Here is a 21,076-nt window from a genome sequence, read left to right as displayed (position 1 = left end):
CCTGCGGTTTCGCACCAGTTTCGGTCCAACTCCAGGCCACGGCTGAGACCGTATCACCTCACACCACGGTCGCGGGAACGGGCCCTCCCTGCGGCCGGACCCTGGGGACACGGCGGTAGCAGGACAGACCCCTCCCACCGCCTTCGCGTTCTCCCTTTGTCTCGGTCCTGCCTGAGCCTCTGCCCGCCGCTGGGCGGCGCTGACACTGCCGCGGAACGCGAAGCGCCGCCGCTCGTTCCCGTCGGGGAAGGAACCGGAGGAGCTCGGCGCACCGCATCCCGGAAACAGCGAGATGGCGCGCAAGGTGAGAGGAGAAGGGGGCTCCAGTATCCTGACAACCCTTGGGCAACCCGCACGTTTCATCCGCGGCAAAGTTCCTCAGGGGTCGGGTGCCACGAGGGGATGCTGCCTGCTCGGGCCCGGCCGCGGCTGAGCGCTTGAGTCGGTGCCCATGGGTCCCGCCTCTGCGAGCCGCAGGCGCCTTTGCCTGTCTGTAACGCGAGCGCTGTGTCAGCTTTAGCCCTGGGCAGGCGCTTGCTTGCGCCACGCCGTGCTGGCTGTGGGGGGCTTCTGGCGGCGCCTCGGGGGGCGTTCTGGCAGCACCGTGTGCGAGCCAAACGTGCCCGGTCCCCCCAGCTCGCCTGAAGGCGTTGCCTTTGCTGCCTTTTGGAGGCTGCGCTGTACGGCAGTCAGCGTGGGGTGAAACCGGCTCGGGCGCCTTATGAGGGCTAACTTCGATATGAGCAGCAAACGGCACGATAGCCACGGCTGCTCTGATAATGAGTCACTTCTCCCTAGGACGATCTTCGAGCTGTTGTTGATTCAAAGGGATTTAAATCTGTTCTCTCGGGGGCAGCGGTGGCTTTGAGCACGGTGCAGATACCTTAGCAGTAATTGCAGTTGCCCTTGCTAAATTATTAGTAGAAATGTTTTTACCATGTTAAAAATACAGTTTGTTGGTCTGGATTTCTTCTTGGATGACTTCTTAGATTTCTTCATCTTGGATGTCTTCTTCATTGAGAGTTGTTAGCCATTGGAATGGGCTGCCCAGGGAGGTGGTGGAGTCACCGTCCCTGGAGGTGTTCAAGAGGGGATTGGACGTGGCACTTGGTGCCATGGTTTAGTCATGAGGTCTGTGGTGACTGGTTGGACTTGGTGATCTTCGAGGTCTCTTCCAACCTTGGTGATTCTGTGATTTAACAAAACCAAGTGCTGAGCCTTTCACCTGAGTCACAACAACCCCATGCAATGCTACAGGCTTGGGGCAGAGTGGCTGGAAAGTTGCCTGGCTTTTAGAAAAAGACCTGGGTGTGTTGGTTGGCAGCTTTCTGAACATGAGCCAGCAGTGTGCTCAGGCGGCTAAGGCAGCCAACAGCATCCTGGCCTGTATCAGGCATAGTGTGGCCAGCAGGAGTAGGGGGTGATTGTGCCCCTGTACTCAACACTGGTGTGACTGCACCTTGAATGCTGTAGGTCTCTTCTCTCTTGTATCAAGTGACAGGAGGAGAGGAAACAGCCCCAGGGGAGGTTTAGATTAGATATTAGGAAACACTTCTTTACAGAAAGAGTGGTCAGGCACTGGAATAGATTGCCCAGGGAGACAGTGGAGTCAGTGTCCATGGAGGTGTTCAAGGAATGTGTGGACGTGGCAGTTTGGGATGTGGTTTAAGGGCTGTGCTGGTGCTAGGCTCGTGGTTGGACTTGGTGATCTTAGAGGTCTTTTCCAACCAAAACAATTCTATGATTCTATACTACGAAAAGAGTCTGCCCTCTTCCTGAAGGAGATTTCCACATACCTGAATAGGCACCAGGCTTCAGTTTGCAGCCTTCCAAAAGAGCCTGTTAGGACTTGACATTTGATCATTTTTTCTTAAGCAAACCAGCAGGTATTCACTCATGTACTTACTTGGTTTCTTTGCTGTCGTCTTGCCAGCTGCGAACAGCATTTTGCCTGTTTTGGACAGCAGGATTAATTCAGCTGTCAGCCATTGTGTGTCTTGAGGCAAGACAGCAATAAGCCAAGGGTCTGCAGTTGCTGATTCTGGTGGAGTAATTCCTCAGGCAAGCAGGTGAGCAGTAACAAGGCTTTTGTGAGAATCTAGTACAGCCTTGGCTACTGCTTCTGCTTCACTCTAAGCTTCTGCAGAAGTAGTCAACTCAGGGATATTGTTGTCTTGCCTGGAAGTCAGGAATTAGTGAAAGCTGTGAGGAATAGAGTGCTGAACTTGAGTATAACTTGCTGATGTCTTGTTAAGCTTTGTTGCTCAGCCTTTGTTCTTCTTGTCCTGTCCTGGGAGGATGTGGGGAGTTACATCAGTTCTTGTTAAAGTGATAAGGTAGGTGCACAATATGTTCATGGAAAAGGAGAAAGACAAGAAAACAGACAGCTGCTAATACAGAGCCTTAGGCAGCTATTCTGGGCAAATTACCCTTTTAAAATGGACATTAAAAATTATCTATTTGGGTGACAAAAGAGAGTCAGGTTCTTTTGGCTGATATTTAAAAAAGTACTTGGAGTTATTTGCACAGCTGTATGCAAAAGACCTTAGACCAGCATTTTCTCTTCCTGTTCATCCCCTTTGCTTTGCAGGAGCAGACTATGCATCTCCTGTCACTTGATGGTCTTCTGATTTGTTGCCCATGTCCTTTTGGCAGCTTCACTTCTGGGAGAACTGGATGTATTGTGTATTTTAAAACAAGGTGACTGGCCTTTTTCATTCTCGTTCAGTATTTCCTTTCCTTTCCTTTCTAGGTAGCTGTAGTGCTGTGCCTGGATGTAGGCTGCACAATGAGCAGTTCTGCTCCTGGTGAGGAATCTTCACTTGAACAAGCCAAGAAGATTATGACAAAGTTTGTGCAGCGACAGGTATGTGTGACTTCACATATGGTAAACTGTTAAAAAGGGAGAGGAAGCAGTAATATCTGTGAACAAGATTTCTCATTTACTAACAGTTGAAATAAATGAAGAGTGAGAGTTAGGATGTTTTCATGCAGGAGTAACAGTACTCTTCGTTTCACCTGTACTTTTGTGGATGAGATGTGGCAGTTGGATTGGTCATTCTTCAGGCCATTGGAAACTTTTAGGGAAACCAAATACTCTTCACTTTCTCTAAACTGTTTCAGCATTCTTAAGATTTACCTCATAGAAGACTCATTTCATGGACTGAGTGAGCTGGATTTGTTTTGTCCCAGATATCATCATGTCAGTCTGTTGATGTAATTATATCTAAACTAATGAACTCTGCAGGATTGCATTTTGGTAGGGTAGCACTGAACAAGTAAATCTACTGTACTTGATGTTGCAAAATCAGTTGACATTGCTGGACTCTGCATAACCTGGCAGGTATGACTCTACCTGTGGTTTTACACCTGTCCTGTATTTTTTCTATTTCCAGGTTTTTGCTGAGAGTAAAGATGAGGTTGCTGTGGTTTTGTTTGGTACTGATGGTACTAGGAATGACCTTGCCAGTGAGAATCAGTATGAAAACATTACTGTACATAGGTCACTAATGCTACCAGATTTTGATCTGCTGGAAGACATTCAAGATATGATTAAACCAGGCTCTGAGCAAGCAGACTGTATCCTTCTGTTGTAGTGCGCTTCTTCCACTGATTCAGATACATAGGAGATAAGAACTTAGCATTGTGAAACGGGCTCACATTTACTTCCAAAGTTGCAAATGCTATCAGAGTTGAGCTAATTTGTGGTTGAAAGTTTGTTCAAAAGCCTATTAGCTGCTTTTTGACATTCTTTCAGGCCAGCAGATGGAATCTTCGTCATAGGGAATCTTTGCATTTATGAAGTGTTCTGTTAATTAAAGAGAACAAAGAGCAATAGTGTAATTTTAGGCCTCAAATAAGGCATGTGCTTTTAAAAGTAGTGTTCCAGGATTTGGTTTATGCTTTCTTCATCAAATAAAAATGCTATTTACAAAATATGTCAGCAGAAGTGCTAGAAGTCAGACAAAGCAGGATAGAGGTTTGTCAGGTTGATTTGTGTGTAAAGTATTTCTTACATTGCCATTATTACTTGCTGCTGTTCATATTTGAATGTGTTCTGTTAGCTGCATAATGTGAAGAGATTTAAATGTGGCAATCTATATAATCTCCCTTTGTGTATTTCCTTTACATACTGTTCAACTTCCTGTGCTGTCTTCCCACTTTCTGGCCATAAAATGGTTGTTGTCAGCTCTATTCAGACTGTCAAGAGCTGTTTCAGAGAAGCATGCAGCCAGTCAGCTGTATCTTAGCAGAAGCAGTCATGTTCCTACTTTGTAAGAGATTGGCAGATGCAGATATTTTGAAAGAAAACTTTCATTGCAAAAATTCTATCTTGTATTGAAAATGCAAGTAAATTTTATTTGTGGATTCAAAGTAATGTTGTAAACATTAAGATTGCTCCTTCATTGGTTTTGAGAGTCCTTGTTGATGGTTAAAAGATTGGACCCTGAAGCTATCTTTTTACTGTTCCATCAGATAAATGAGGAAGGGGGAAGATCACAAAATAGACAAGTTATGTAGGAAGCTCTTGTACAGTAGATATTTGAAGAGTACTTGTCTCAAAAAACTGTTTGCTTGTTAACTAAAATGCAGGAGATTGTCATAGGAAAAATATTTTTTTGACAAGATTTATGTTCTAAATGAGATTTTTCTTAAATATGCTTAGTTCTGGATGCAATTATTGTGTGTATGGACTTGCTTCAGAAGCAAACAATGTAAGTATATAACCATTTACAGAATTCTGATCTTGCATTTTGGAGCTGATGTGATTTCTTGTCAGTATTACATTTCCATTACTGTATAAATACAGATTTATTTATTTTTTAGAATAAACTAAACACAAACAAACATTAAAAAACAAATGCACTGCAGGAGGCTGTCCCTGTGAAAGAGACATCTAGCTTCTCCAGACAATCCCAAAGCTTTCTGATGCAACTGGAACTTTGCAGTAGATTGACGGGAATATGGATGCCATTATACAAGGCACAAAAAACACGAACTCAGGTGCTAATGTTGTGGTGTAACCCCAGACAGCAATTAAGCACCACACAGCTACCTCCCTACTCCCAGTGGGATGGGGAAGAGAATTAAAAATAACCACCAAACAGCAAACAACTCAGGAGCTGAAGTAATAGTTTGATAACTAAAATAAAATGTAATAATAATAAAAAATATTATAGCAGCAATTGTAGTGAAAAGTGATGCAATGAAAAGGGAAAGAGAGAGAAATAAAACATGAAGAAAGAACAAGTGATGCCCAATGCATATGCTTACCACCTATGCCTGAGCAGTGATGTGCCCCTCCTGGATAGTTCTACCCAGTTTATATACTGAGCATGGAACATCCCTCTGGCTAGTTCAAGTCAGCTGCCCTGTCCATGCTGCTTCTCCAGCCTCTTGTGCTCCTGCACACTAGCAAAGCATGGAGAGCTGGAAAATCCTTGATTCATCAGCAACAACTGAAAACAGCAATATCCTATCAGCTTTCTTCTCATACAGAATCCAAAACACGGCAGTATTCGAGCACTAAAAAGCAAGCTGCCCAGCTGAAACCACAACAGTTAAAACACACAGAAAAGAGCTACCAAATTTATAAGGGATGATGTTATATCTTTCAAACTAAAAAGAAAACAGAACAAGAAAGGTGAGTTTGCTCAGCCTAGCAAATTGAAGGCTGCTGGAGATGAGCTGGCTGTTTGTAAATATACAAGCTGTGGGAGATAAACATGCAGTAGGAATAAAACATGTTTTAGCTGAAAGAGTGTGTTGGCACAAGTGTTACCAAGTTGTTGATGAATGTACTTAGACTGGAAGTGTGACCATTTCTAATGCTCTGTGAACTGGTGACTCAGGAAGGTAGCTCTCCCTCAAAACAAGAGATTGAGCATGTTGCTAAAAAGATGGTATGATCTAATTGTGAATGCAGAGGACTAGACTTAGTGATGCAATTTGTGGTTTTATGAATAAAGTCTAACCCACAAGGAAAGCTGTTTCAGTTTAACAGTTAAAACTGAGTTGTGAATTAAAATCACTGTGCTTGTGGCAGTGTAAACTTGAATACCTATGGAGCAACTGCTGTTGTTATCTCATGGGTAAGTTGCTTGTATCCATCAAACACTGTGATAGGGATTTTACCTTCAGTTAAGTAAAAACTGTCAAATAAAAACTCAATAAAATACCCCTTATGTTTCAATATCCAAGAATAAAACAGTGCCAGTTTATCAGAGTTTAATTTTATATCTCACAACACCTTCTATTGTTGGTTTTTACTACCTCTTACTGTTTTTCAGGTGGGCTTTAAAGTCCATCATATGCAATGAATCTCCTGATTCAGCATACCCAAATCCACCAGCAACAGTAGTCTAATGCATTTTCCATTTTCACATGGACAGACTTACAGCTGCAAAGGAAATATCCAGTGTAACATATTTAATTAGTATTTTATTTGCATTGGTGAAAATTGGCAGAATTCTTGTAGTTAGTGAATAAGCAGTCACAGGCCTGGAGTCCTCATTTTTAGAGGGTAGGATTGAGCAGAGGGCATATATAAAGATAAAAATGTACTCTAAGTAATATGAGCAGTGATAGAACAGTTTCACCTAAGTAGGTAACTTTGCCTTTTTTTTGCCTTTTCACATGTCTATTACTTTGTTAAAGCCTCAATTTTGTGAAGAATGAATTAGAAAAAGGCCTTACAGGAAATATATCCTATATATGTAAATGTTCTTTTTGTATTTTAAGAGGAAAGAAATATGAGAAGAGACACATTGAAGTGTTTACAGATCTTAAGAGTCCTGCCAGTGAGGATCAGCTGGAAATTATTATTGCTAACTTGAAGAAAACAGGAATTTCACTTCAGTTCTTGTAAGTATGGAAGTGGCTGTTATACACTATGCCATGTTTAAAAGAGAGAAATTATTACTTTTTTCTTAATAATAATCTTGAAGGAGCTGGTGAGTTTTTCTGTAGAGTTGTACCAGTATGTAATGTGATTGTTATAAGTACTTCTGTCAAATATGCAGGGCTCACTGGTAGGTTGGTGGCCAGGAGTGGGAAAACAGGAAGTGAAAACTAACAGATTAACTCCCTCTCTGAAATGCTTCTATAGCAATGCGCGGGGAATAAGCAGAAGTTGGAGATCTGTGTTAGGCTGCATGACTATGATATAACTGGAATGACTGAAACATGGTAGGACAGCTCCCACAACTGGAGCGTTGTCCTGGATGGCTATGTACTGTTCAGGAAAGATAGACCAACAGGGCAAGGCGGTGGTGGTCTGCATGCGTGAGAGCAGCTGGAATGCATTGAGTTCTACCCGGGGTGGGGGGAGGTAGAACAAGTTGAAAGCTTGTGGGTTAGAATTAAGAGATGTGGAAAGGGAGGGGGAACTGTTGTGGGTGTCTACTATAGACCACCAAATCAAGCAGAAGATGTTGGAGGCCTTCTACAGTCAACTGGAGGTAGCCTTTAGTACACACTCCTTGTTACTCATGGGTGACTTCAATCACCCTGGTCTTTGCTGGAAAGCCCACACTGCTAGGCACATCCAATCCAAAAGGCTCTCACAGTGTGTTGATGATAACTTCTTGATGCAGGTAGTGGAGGAGCCAACAAGGAGAGGTGCACTGCTGGACCTTGTATTGAGTAACAGAGAAGGACTGGTTGGGGACATTAAGGTTGGGAACAGCCTTGGTGACAGTAATCATGACATAGTGGAGTTTAGTATTATACAGGGTAGAAGCAGGGCTATAAGTAGGATTACACCCCTGGACTTCCACAGGGCTAACTTTGTACTTTTCAGAGATACACTTGTAGGAATCCCATGGGCTAAGACTCTGGAGGGTCTTCTTCACTGTGAGGGTCACAGAGTGCTGGAATGGGCTCCCCAGAGTGGTTATGGAGTCTCCTCTGGGGACTTTCAAGACCCATCTGAATGCATTCCTGTGTGACCTGCATGAGATTGTATGGTCCTGCTCTGGCACAGGAGTTGGACTGGATGATCTCTGAAGGTCCCTTCCAACCCCTAGCATCCTGTGTTCTCATGATCCTGTGGTACACGTGCCATGAATTCCAGTTAGGAACCAAGTTCCCTTGACTGAGTAATGTGAAATACTCATTAAGGTGATGGCTTCTCCAGTTGAGCTTACAGCTTAGAACCAGAGTCTAAAATGGGAGACGAGATCTGTGTAAGCAGAGAACTGGGAAACAATGAGCCATAAATAGCCTCAGAAGCAGTGGTTTTGTCACAGCAGCAGCCTAGATCCTTTTAGGTAAGGGATTCATTGGGGAAAAGTAATGAGGTAGTGCTGTAGATGTTTATAGCCTGACTGGTGTCAGTGGAAAGGCAAATCTGAAGAGAAGGGTTGTATTCATAGTGATGGGCTTGGTTAGTGGAAGTGGAAAATGGAAGCATGTCTTAAGCGTTGTGACAGGAATCCATTAATTGTCTTGGTACAGGGGTAGCCATTGATCTGAGAGATCAATCTGTATTAGTTGTTGCACGTGATAGTAACACAGGAATCTGTAGGCCTTCTAATAATTTCTTTAAAGGCAAAACTTTGGGTGAAAGTTAGTGTTTGCTGCTTGTAACAAATAATTTCACAGCAGAAAGTTAATGAGACAGCTTTACTTCCAGCCATTTTCATTTTTACTTTCACCTAGATACAGCATTGTGTAAGGAGCAATGTTGTGAACTTGATAAATTTATTAAAGCCGTTTGTGGACCCATCTGCAAGATAACAGAGGTAGGAAAGCATGACTACAAGTCATGGGGTGATCCTCCAGAAAAAAATTACCATTCTTTTCTGTGCTTGGGAGAGGCTGAATGTAAAAATGTCAGACTGTTCTCAGGCTGTGCCTGCACAGGCATCCTTGCAGCGTGCCTTGATGTTCCCTTTCTAGCTTATTTGAGCTATTGTTGTCACTGGAGGCAGTGGAGACAGCACCGTGAGCCTCAGTACGTGCTGCCAACGCGAGTTACTTCTTTCAGAGACCTGCTGTTTAGCCCCTGCTACCTTGTCTCTGTACCTGTAGTTTGCTGTACAGACTGGCACAGATGCCACCAGCACAAGTTAACATTGCAGCTTTATTCTCTGAGATTTCTGATACATTTTTACATTTTCTTTGTCTGGAAGGTGGCAAAGGAAAAGCCCCGTGGCTAATGGAAGCAGAAGGGCAATGTTGCCGTTGGAGCTTTAGCTGAAGAAGTAACACCGTCTCTCAGTCACATGAGCACAAGCAGTGCTTTGAGAAATACATGTACAGATGTAAACCACTCAGGATATGGCATTAAAATACTTTCTTGCTAAATCTTCTCCTTTTGTTGTGACCCACGCTTCCGTCTCTTATGCCCTGTTTATTGATTAAGTTGTAACTTTTGGCAGATAGTTGGTTCTCCTCAGTGTTATCAAGTCCCAGGCACATGCTGAGCACTGTGCAGCTTTGGGTATTATGCAGTTCTCACCACAGGCGTTTCTAAGCCCTGTATAATGAAAGTAATCTTTCATTTATCAGAGGTTTCAAGCTTTTTTTTTTTTTTTTTTACTCTGGTAGCAGCTTTAGAATGTAGTTAATTCTGTTTGTCAGTGGATGCTGCTTCTTTAAAAGGTATCAAGCCTCTTGCTGAAGCTTGATCTTTAATTCTGCTGTATGTGACATTGTTGTGCGTATTGTTAATTCTGCTTATGTGGATCCACAGATAAGTTTAGTGAGGAGTAATGAGGTGAAAGTAAGGTAGGCTGCTTTTTGGAAAACATAATACAGTGCTGAATTTTTTTTTCCTTTGTGGAAATGTGGTTAAAAAGGTATCATGTGGTTCATTCAAAATTGCATTAGATGAAAGATTTGAGAAATGTGCAGGCACTGTCAGGGGCGCAGAGTGGGGGATCTTACACATCTCTCTTTTCTGTGGTTATGTGTAGTTAGCTGTTTCATTTTTGAGGAGCAGCAAAGTCATTTTATCCATAACCCCTGGCTAACGCTTTTAATCTGACTCTTGCAGTGCAGGAAAATGTGTCATCTTCATTCAGAAATTCACCTAGTGTTGTAAGCTATTAAAATCTAGAGAGTAGCATTGATTCCAGAAATACCTAATAGCCCCAGCGCAGAGGAAGTTCTGTTTGCTGGCACTTGGAGCTGAGACATAATCATGGGCCTGGAAGGCCTTTAGCAAGTTATCTAGCGTGGGCCTCTACTTCAGACTGGGTTGGTTGTATGTCATTGCTGAACAGTGTTTTTCTAATCTTTCTGTCAAGATTTCCAATGATGGAAAGTCTTCTATCTCCTCAGGCAATTGGGTCTACAGGTTATGGTTTGAAATGCCTTTATGAGGTTTTCAAATATCTGACCTGACTCCATGATGTGATGTGAGTGCAGGCTAAATACAAAGAACTGGTTGTTTCCTTCCTGTCTGCAACAGCTTTTTTATATTTAAGACTGTCTTGCCTTCTGACTCTATTCTCTCCAGGCTTATAATTTGTTCAAACTATTTTTCGTAGATGCTGTTTTCTAATCAGTGTGGTGTTTACTCCTTCATCCCTTCTTGTATGCAGACACATTCCTCTATTGACGTGATACCCAGCTCTGGTCAAGATGTTACCAGTGCCAACTAGACATGCCATAATACATGTGCTTCGTGAGCCATGTGACTCTTTATGCATCTAACTGCAGCTAGATACAATTTTTGTTTTGCTATTTTAATAAGGAAGAAGGTCAAGTTAACTGCTTCTCCTTGTGCTTTTAGTCTGCCATTTCCAGTGGAAGTTGGTGATGGAGATACAAGTCCCAGCAGACGTTCTCATGTGCACAGGAACTCTTTTCCAAGAAAGGGTTTAACTGAGGAACAGAAGGCAGGCATTGACATGGTGAGGAAACTGATGCATACTTTGGATGAAGAAGGAGGGCTGGAAGAAATTTACACTTTCAGGTAAACTGGGCTAATCCTCTCTGCTGTACTGTAAATTTCAGCTTTTGGGGAAGAAATTAGAAAGTAAATGAATTAAGTAATCAGTCACTTAGCTTTTGTTTCACTGAAATCAGTGAATTTTATGGCTTACTGAACATTCAGTGCCTTTAAAACAACTTCTGAGTGGCTTTAGAATAGGTAGAAAAATCTTACAGTTTTTAGTTGTAAATTAATTTCTAAATCTCTATTGAAGAAAAAAAACCAACACTTTTTCTCCTCTTCAGTGGATTTTGGAGGGAATGTTTCTATGAATAAGATTTCAAAAGCATGTTTGGGAAAGAGTTGGAATTTGTGCTGTAGTGCAGGCAGAGCATTTGCATTTAACAGCAGGCTTTGTTCCTTGGTCACAGACCTCTTTTAGCTTGCTTGTTTATCAACGTTTGTTGAATCCTGCCTGTTAAGTGCAGACTACTGTTCTATTATGCCAAACAACATACGCTTTTAACAGCATGCCTAATGCAAGCATTGAAAGATGTTTTTTCACTTCATGTTTCCCCAATGAAAAATGTAGCTTATGGTATCACAGAATCACAGAACGTTAGGGGTTGGAAGGGACCTCGAAAGATCATCCAGTCCAACCTCCCTGCTAGAGCAGGACCACCTAGAGCAGGTCACTCAGGAACACATCCAGGTGGGTTTTGAATGTCTCCAGTGAAGGAGACTCCACATCATCGCTGGGCAGCCCATTCCAGTGTTCTGTCACCCTCACAGTGAAAACATTTTTCCCTGTGTTCACATGTAATCTCTTATGCACCTGTAATCTCTTTACACCTGTTGCCCCTTGTCCTATCATTGGACCTGACTGGGAAGAGTCTGGCTCAGTCCTCCTGACACTCGCCCTCCTTCACATATGAGGTTACCCCCTCAGTCTCTTCTCCAAGCTAAAGAGACCCAGCTCCCTCAGCCTTTCCTCATAAGGGAGATGTTTCACTCCCTTAATCATTGTTTATATATCCAAGACTATTCCACAGAGATGTTGTCTCAGTTGGGATAACAAGCATAATGCATCTATGTGCCTTATAGAAGTCTGATTTTTATTGTCTTAGCGGGTGTATTCTACAATTATGAAGTGTGATCTTTTAGACAAGGGATTTTTCAGGAATCTTAGTAGACCGTAGGTGTAATGTGATTATCATGAGCAGGAGCAGGGGAGTCATTCTGCCCCTGTACTCAGCACTGGTTAGGCCACACCTTGAGTACTGTGTCCAGTTCTGGGCCCCTCAATTTAAGAAGGACATTGAGACTTGAACATGTCCAGAGAAGGGCAACGAGGCTGCTGAGAGATCTCGAGCACAAGCCCTATGAGGAGAGGCTGAGGGAGCTGGAGTTGTTCAGCCTGGAGGAGAGGAGGCTCAGGGGAGACCTTATTGCTCTCTACAACTACCTGAAGGGAGATTGTAGCCAGGACGGTGTTGGTCTCTTCTCCCAGGCAATCAGCACCAGAACAAGAGGACACAGTCTCAAACTGCACCAGGGGAGGTTTAGGCTCGAGGTGAGGAGAAAGTTCTTCACAGAGAGAGTTGTTAGCTGTTGGAATGGGCTGCCCAGGGAGGTGGTGGAGTCACCATCCCTGGAGGTGTTCAAGGGGGGCTTGAACGTGGCACTTGGTGCCATGGATTAGCAGTCATGAGGTCTGTGGTGACAGGTTGGACTTGATGATCTTTGAGGTCTTTTCCAACCTTACTGATTCTGTGATTCTAGCAAGGGTAATTTTTAGATAAGGGTGATACCTGTAGATTTCCACACTGTTATTCATAATTTTATTTGTGAGGTTTCAAAAGAAACCTCAGTCTCTCATCTCAGATGCCCAACTCATCTTCTTTGCACCTCAACAGCCAGTAAAACTATTACTTGAACATTAGTGTGGATTAGTGATGAAACATGAACCCCTGTGTATGTATTTCATACTAGTCAACAGAGCAATCTTTGTCGCTGGAAAATAGTAGGCTTTGTCATTGCATCAAAAGACTGCACAAAAAAGCAGTATCTTTCTGGGCCCATTTTTCCTTTCCTTCTGCATTCATGAAGCTACTGTGGGGCTTGGCCCCTTCTTTATAGAACTTTTTTAATCATGGGCTCTCACTACTGTGTAAGCTGCCTGTGCCATGCTTTCAGGGGAAATCCAAAAATCTTCGGATGAATAGGCATTTGGCTAATAGCATAAAGCTTCAAAGTTGCTTAAGAATATGTGAGTTTTTGTATGCAGTTAAGTTGCTTATCAAGCCTTAAGAAAAGCCTTGCAAATCTGTCATGATAATTTACCAAGGCAGATACTCTCTCTGTTTGGCTATATTCAGTATCCCTGATGGCAAAAATATTTCAGCTCTTGTGAAAATTAATTGGCCATGCCAGAAAAGTAAGTGAGAAGATTTTAGAGTGGGTTTTTTTTTTAGAGTTTGATGGGCTGACTATCAGACAAAGAGGTATTTCAGCTGCCTCTGGATTTTGGGGGAAGGGTTTCAAGAGCAGAGGTGAAGAGAGAGATTTTTGAAACACAAGTTGAAATGTGCATCTGCTAGGGTTTTATTGACTGCTTTGACAACAAGAAGCATTTTTCTTCTGCAAATAGAAGAAATTAAAGGGTAGAGCTAATAGATGAAGTTTAAATGTAATTTTTAGGCATTTGATGCTAGGTATTTGATTTTTCATGTTCATCCTTGAATGACTGTGTTGCAGTGCTTTTAATGGTGTACTAAGTTATTTTTTAAAATCCTATATTGATGTCCCTATTGCCAGAAAAAAATAAATACATTTTTCTCCCTTCCTTTCCCTAAGGAAGAAGAAAAGAAATGTGGCCTTTATCTTAGTATAAAAATCCCAGTGCATTTTTCTCCTTTCATTATACTTCTGTTAGAATTTGTTTTAAAAACCCTACTCACCTTAAGAAACTTGAGAAGTAGGCTACCAAGTAGAATTTTGTACTAAGGTTTTTAGGAGGTGATCTTAATTTCTGCCAGGCAAGTGCTTTAAACTAATCAAGAGAGAAGTAGATTTGGGGTTTTATCATCATGTGAGAAAGGTGAGGTCAACATTGTTTTGTCTTCCATCATGCAATAAAAAAAATATTTCTGAATGCTTTCTCAGCATTGGAATTTTACAGGAAAATAGGCAATACAGTTTGGATTAGTTGAAGACTGTTGTATAGAATATAGAATAAACCGGGTTGGAAGAGACCTTCAAGATCATTGCGACCAACCCCTCAACCAATCCAACACCACCTAAACAACTAACCCATGGCACCAAGCACCCCATCAAGTCTCTTCCTGAAAACCACCAATGACGGCGACTCCACCTCCCCAGGCAGCCAATTCAACCCATTCCAATGGGCAATCACTCTCTCTGTGTAGAACCTCTTCCTAACATCCAACCTAAACTTCCCCTGGCACAGCCTGAGACTGTGTCCTCTTGTTTTGGTACTGGCTGCCTGGGAGAAGAGACCATCATCCATCTGTCTACAACCTCCCTTCAGGTAGTTGTAGAGAGTGATAAGGTCTCCCCTGAGTCTCCTTCTCTCCAGGCTAAGCAACCCCAGCTCCCTCAGTCTTTCCTCGTAGGGCATGTGTTCAAAACCCCTCACCAACTTCATTGCCCTTCTCTGGACTCGTTCCAGCAAGTCAACATCCTTCCTAAACTGAGGGGCCCAGAACTGGACACAGTACTCGAGGTGTGTCCTAACCAGTGCAGTATGGTGCAAGCCTCTTTGATTTCACAGCCATATAAGTTACTTCCACTGTCATTTTTGAATTTTTTAACTCCATTCCTTAAAGCTGTGTGGTTAACTCAACACTTCCTTAGCATAAAATCATTGCAGTTCTTTTTTTTTGTTGTGCTTTATGAATTTCTATATATGCTGTTTAGGCTAAAAATATTCAAGGTAACTTGTTTCAGTCTAACAGAAAGCCACCAAATGACTTCATTAGTGCCTTATTTAAAAAAAAAAGTGTCAACAATTAATTGCCACACAAACAAAAATCCTGTTAATTGAAATGGAATCCTTTATTTCTTCACCTCCACTGCAGGAAACATTTTACCACTTCGAGAGCCTCCTCTAATATAGATCGTTCCACTAACTGCGTGCTTTAATTGGGTGGGCATAGATAAATGTAAAATGCTTAATAAGCAGTTGTGTAGTTTCATTACAGGACCTTAACACTCTGTCTTTAAGCTGTAATGTTACACCATCCTAAGGACTCGAGATGGGACTAATTTACTGTACCACCTCTTTTTTTTTCATACTCTTCATTTCTTATTTCAATCTCTGACAAGTTAATTCATACAGTTTATTTTATAATTCTTTATGTAGATGTAGTCTTAAGATGAAACAATTGGGCTCCTGCATCTCCTTGAAGAGGGTGTATTGTCTGTGGTATTTTATTACAGTTCACTGGAGCTCGCTTCTGTTTTCTTCATTTAGAGAGAGCCTGGAGCGTCTTTCAGTGTTTAAGAAAATAGAAAGAAGACCTATGCCTTGGCCCTGCCAGCTCACTATTGGTTCTAATTTGTCTATAAGGATTGTTGCCTACAAATCAGTGAGTATTTTGGCAGCAAGCTAGGTGCAGCTGCATGTTTTTCCCTTAAAGCTAAGAAAATAAGCTGTAATCACTTTGGATTTTGGTTTGGTAGAGATTTTATGTGCATGGAAGCCAGTACATCTGAAACTGTGGTTCCCACAGCAACTCTGTCTTCACCATATTGTACACATATGTTGAAGAACTAAAATTCACAATGTACAAAAATAGAAGTAATTGCTATCTACACTGTGACACTTAATGATACTGAAGTTGACAAACCTGATTAAGAATGCTGTGGTTGTGTGAAGCTTTCCATTCAGCATGAGTGTATATGTCTGCAGCTCAGTGAGACTTCAGGTATATACTTCTTAAGCCCTAAGTGTGAGAGGAATTGTGGACATGTGTATGTAAAATGGGTGTGTTTTGCCAGCTATTGTTTTGAATTGCATCTATTGTTATTTCAGACTTGGAAAAAAGCTGTATTTTTTTTATATGTGTCTTTTACACAGTGCTAGGAAGAAGTAAGTGCATTTAAAACACAGAAAATAAGCATAATTCCAGTTATTGAGCTGAACTCTATAGCATGGCAGCACTGATGGAACTGATGAAATGGAGGTTAATTGGTTCGGTTTTGAACCCAAGACTAAGAGTCTGGCCAATATTCTAAGGTTTCACTAAGATGTATTAGGAAGTTGAAATACATCTGAGTTTTGAAAAACAGGCATAGTAGCCTTCTCTGCCTCCAGCTTTCTGTTCTTGGTTGGGATTTTGGTTTTTTGGTTGTGTTTTTTTTTTTTTCAAATTAGGATATTGTGCCAGACCTGTACAAATAACGCAGTAACAGTCCCTTCCCAAAAGTGTTTGCACACAAAACAAATTAAGCTTGGGAGAGTAAGCAACATGAACCAAGTGACTAGCCCTAGGTCATACAGCAGTTGGATCAGAGTTAGGAATAGATTTGTGGTATCAGCTGATGTAATCTGTTCTGTCATTGCTGTTTTCTGCCCTGTGCTCCCTTTTAATTCTCATTCACCGAGTATACCATCAGTTTTACTTAGAAAAGAAAGCATTTTTCTTTCCCTGTAGTTGGGAAGCATTCAGTCATTTTTTCTTTCTTGCCTCTTCCAATTCTGTGACTTAGCCTGTGACTTAAATGAATAACCAAGACAAGTATGCAGTCAATATGATGTACTTCAGGTTTTAGGTCTCATATAGATGAAACAGTGTGTTGAAAGCACTGTGGTAACAAGGGTGTATATTTGGGGCTGTCATTATTAGTGCTTCATTGGCAACATGATGCAAGACTTAGTCTAAGAAATTTTCACATGTTCTGGTAAGCACTCAGGATCCTGCTGAAATGTTAAAGGCTCCTTTTCTTTGAATTCTGATACAAAGGTCACAGAAGAGAAGGTGAAAAAGATTTGGACAGTTGTGGATGCTAAAACCCACAGAAAAAGTGATGTGCAAAAAGAAACTGTTTACTGCTTGAATGATGATGACGAGACAGAGGTTCCAAAAGATGATACTATTCAAGGTATGACTTTATTATGTGCACCCAGAAGACAAACCAAAGATAATGGCTTGTAGGCTTAAATCACCTAAGTGCCTTTTAGTTTTATACTTTGAAGCCTAGCTGTGATCTTAGAATGTAAACCCTTTAAGCTGAGGGAACATAGAGACTGCTACGTGAGACTTCTTGTCTTCATGTATTTTAAAAGTTCTTGGTATTGCCAGTAATACTACTACTAATAATACCACCAGGTGGAACTTAGAAGTCACTGCAGTTTCTTGCAGTTTCCTGTAGCCTGTGGAAGGCTTTACCTCAGTTCTGTAGTGCTGCTATCTCCATTCTGTTTTCAAGCCTTCAGTTGTACTGGTAACATGAATGGATTCATAACACTGCTTCTTCTGGATAAACAACTGTTCTAGATATTCTGCAACTGGGAAGATGACACAGCCCCAATGACAGTGTGAGGTCTTTTGTTTCTTGCAGCAGAAGTGGTACTTCAAAGCTATTAGTCTCTGTGTTTTATAACTTCAAACTTTTAGTTAAAAAAAAAAATCTGCTTTTTATAGTGCATATATTTTGACACATTTATGGCCATTCTTTATGGATATCCTAACTGCCTAAATTGGTGATTGGATGTGGAATTCTAACAAAAAGAAGTGCTGAACAGTTCAGTGTGAACAAAAATTTCTCTATCAGTGACGTATTTCTAACAGTTAAATAGATGCTGATGCCTCATGGACTTCAGAGAAATGTTGTAATCAGACAATATTTTGCATTTGAAGCACCTGTATTTAATTTCTTTCATTCTGCCTGTTTCCAGGAAAATGTATCTGCATGTAGGTTTTCCATACAGAGATCTACCCCTGTTCTTTCTGCTTGCTTTGCACCTGAGGATATTATCTGTAGTCTGTGACAGTATAATAAAGTGATGATGTTTCAGGGAAGATAACTAGAGTTTGAGGTGGGAGAATAAGCAGTTGGAGCAGATGATAAGTCTGAGAAACAGCTTCCTGTTTTATGGAGATATCCCTGTAATGTCAGGCATGGGAAGTAAAACACAGAAATATATGGAAAGACCACTTCTGCATACAAGAGTGTTTTGGTTTTACTTCGTGTCTGAGGGCGTATCTCACTTCCACTGGTAACAGATTTTTGTTCTCTGGATCCCTTCTGGTGTCATTTCCATGATTTGTGATATATTTGGGTTTTTTTAATTATGTTTGCAGGGAGTGTTCCAGGCTTACTTGCTGAGATTTAGTCTGATATGCTTAAATCTATTCTATGAGTATAACTTTGTTGGGCAAGATGTTCAGTTCCCTTATTTTCTTTTCTGCTGTCTACAAGGGTATCTGTGTTACAAAAAGAGCGCACGAGGAGTGCAACTGCTGTTCCTGAAGTACAAAATGTGTCTATGGAGTGTGGGGTTTCTGTTAACAGGGAAAGAATTTGATGAGTGTGCGTGGAGTGTAGCTGTGGGGCATGCAAGGATTGCTAAAATATTCAGGGAGCTAATTTCAGTGTTAGAATTGTAGGCCCATATGCTTACCAGATGCTCTGCTCTTGTTCTTCAGGGTTTCGCTATGGGAGTGATATAGTTCCTTTTTCCAAGGAAGATGAAGAGCAAATGAAATACAAAACAGAAGCAAAATGTTTTTCTGTTTTGGGATTCAGCAGATCCTCTCAGGTAGTTACTAAACTTCTTGCTGTTCATCCTGGTTTCATGACAATGGTTTTCATGTGGAATTCACTAAAGTTGAGGTGGGGTACTAGGTGCCAGTACTGGGAATGGGGCATCTGCTGTCAGGTAATCAGGACGACTTATTTACTGGTTCTAGTACATATACAACAGTGTGTTGCCTTGGGAAGGAGAGAACCTCATAAATGTGGGCATTGTGCCCTCAAGTGAAGCCAGAGCCACTGAATTCAGATCTGCACAAAGTGTAGACAGAAGTGTTATAGTCTCTTTTCATCTCATGAATTTGAATAGTAATGCCAGATTGGCAGCACAAGGTGATCTCTCTTCTGTTCATGTCATGCAGAAGCCTTTTTGGACCTTGTCCAGCCAAAAGTGTTTCTGTTTAACAGAAGCCTCTCCCTCCACATTAGAGAAATATTAAGGAAAGCCTGAGAACTGATTGCCTTCATTCTCTTTTCCATAAGGATTAGTGTATGAGCTATGACTTGTTTCTTGTTTCTACGTTAACAAAAAATGAAATGTAGTGAAGGCTTCATGGAACTTAAATGAAGATAATTCAAAAAGCTTCCATATTGCAGTGAGGTACTTAGTGTTTGTATGCTCTTCTCTGTCCTTGTGGTATTAATGTTGCCATTTGCTTTCTCTGGAAGTTTTAAGAAACTTAACATTAGGCAAATACCTTCATAAAAGCTGACTAGCATAGGTTGATTTCCTGCAGGAAATCCAGGACTTAAGCATCAGGAAAGACTTTGGCAATGGATTAGTAAAACAGCAGATGATAACGTGAGGAGAAAGGACAGAGATATGAGTCCCAGTAATTGGTAGAAATGTCAAGCTGCTCCCCCTCTTCTCTGGGATATTGCACAGGATGACTGAAACTTCACCCAGTTCCCTTCACCCAGTCCCCTTCCCCACTCAAAACTGAAAGGAAATCACAGGGCAGATCTTTGCCTCCTGTTCTGAGAGTTCTCGGCCCTCCTGCTCTTCTTTGCAATGTCTTGCTGCCTGAATAAAATAGAGCCCTTGATGAAGGGTAAAGAATCACTACCTTTATGAGGAAGGAAAGATGATAATGAAATAGGAAGTATCTGTGGAAGCTTACTCCTGAATGGATGTAACTAAACATATTTTCACTTTACAGTCAAGGTGGCACAGGGACTCTTTCATGTTGCTAGTGCCCTTAGACTACTGCAGTGCAGTGGTCCAAAGTATATTATTAACTGAGAAGCCAGGAAGTTATGTTGATTTATTGAAATGAGAAGCCAGCCTAAATGGAAACTGTAACCTGGTTGCTCCTTGAGGACATTCAGAGCTTAAAGTTGTTAAGTAGCACAGGAAGCTGTAACTTGGTTGCTCCTTGAGGACATTCAGAGCTTAAAGCTGTTAAGTAGCACAGGAGCTTGTGCATGGAAAGTGACTGATTGAGGAAATGTTGTGCTTGAGTTTATATGCCTTAAACTGGCCAGGGCAGAGAGATGTCAGGGACTGTAAATCCTGTACCAGAAACTGGATCTAACAAGTGTTACGTTGTGTCGGAACCCAGTGTTTCAATGAGACAATTTCTGGCATCTTGTCATCTGCCTACAGCTGAACTTTACTGTCTTCATTTAATTCTGTAGGATGTATTTCACCATACACAGCATTTTCTTCAGCTGGAGGCTGGCCTCCTTTTTTTTGACTTGAAGTCTGATTTTTTTCCTCTTAGTTTCTGTTTTCAATAGCAGATGGGAAGAATCTTGCTCCTCTAAGTGAGCTATTATTTCACCCACGTTCTTTCTTATTTTTCCCCCCACTGGTCAGATAGCATGGTGATACCTTCAGATAATTAATTATCTGATACCTTCAGATAATTAATAATTGTAGAAATGTAATTAATTGTAGGAATATTTTTGATTCATATAAATATGCCTCAAAGAATTAACAGTTTGGTTTTATATTTTTGTCAATGCACAAAACATTTATTGCTTTTGATCATTTTTACGATGTCCTTCTTGTCCAGATTCCGAACAAATAGGAATTATATCTTAAATAAAGCGTACTCTGATCCTTTAACTAGGAGTGTGAGTACAAGAACCAGAACAAGAGGACACAGTCTCAAGCTGCGCCAGGGGAAATTTAGGCTTGAGGTGAGGAGAAAGTTCTTCACTGAGAGAGTCGTTCGTCATTGGAATGTGCTGCCCAGGGAGGTGGTGGAGTCACCGTCCCTGGAGGTGCTCAAGAGGGGATTGGATGTGGCACTTGGTGCCATGGTTTAGTCATGAGGTCTGTGGTGACAGGTTGGACTTGATGATCTTTGAGGTCTCTTCCAACCTTGGTGATTCTGTGATTCTGTAATTATACCCCATAGTAGTTGCAGAGACCTCGGTGGAATAAAGTTATTCAGGTGTGATTGCAAG

General features: G+C 41.5%; 1 protein-coding gene across 1 annotated transcript in view; it reads left to right on the top strand.

Moving 5' to 3' along the window:
- Window positions 1-237: 237 nt before the first annotated feature.
- Window positions 238-21,076, top strand: part of XRCC5 (X-ray repair cross complementing 5) — a 53,683-nt gene continuing 32,844 nt past the window's right edge. The window contains exons 1-9 of the mRNA XM_054173461.1: window positions 238-304; window positions 2,753-2,866; window positions 3,396-3,579; window positions 4,667-4,715; window positions 6,742-6,864; window positions 10,742-10,924; window positions 15,378-15,492; window positions 16,870-17,008; window positions 18,556-18,668. Coding sequence (XP_054029436.1) covers window positions 293-304; window positions 2,753-2,866; window positions 3,396-3,579; window positions 4,667-4,715; window positions 6,742-6,864; window positions 10,742-10,924; window positions 15,378-15,492; window positions 16,870-17,008; window positions 18,556-18,668 — 1,032 coding nt within the window. The 5' untranslated portion in view covers window positions 238-292. The remainder of the gene's footprint in view (window positions 305-2,752; window positions 2,867-3,395; window positions 3,580-4,666; window positions 4,716-6,741; window positions 6,865-10,741; window positions 10,925-15,377; window positions 15,493-16,869; window positions 17,009-18,555; window positions 18,669-21,076) is intronic.

The sequence above is a fragment of the Dryobates pubescens genome, chromosome 2 (genome assembly GCF_014839835.1).
Source record: "Dryobates pubescens isolate bDryPub1 chromosome 2, bDryPub1.pri, whole genome shotgun sequence".
NCBI lineage: Eukaryota > Metazoa > Chordata > Aves > Piciformes > Picidae > Dryobates > Dryobates pubescens.
Note: the sequence above shows the minus strand (reverse complement) of the source record. Positions and strands in the feature narration are given on the sequence as shown.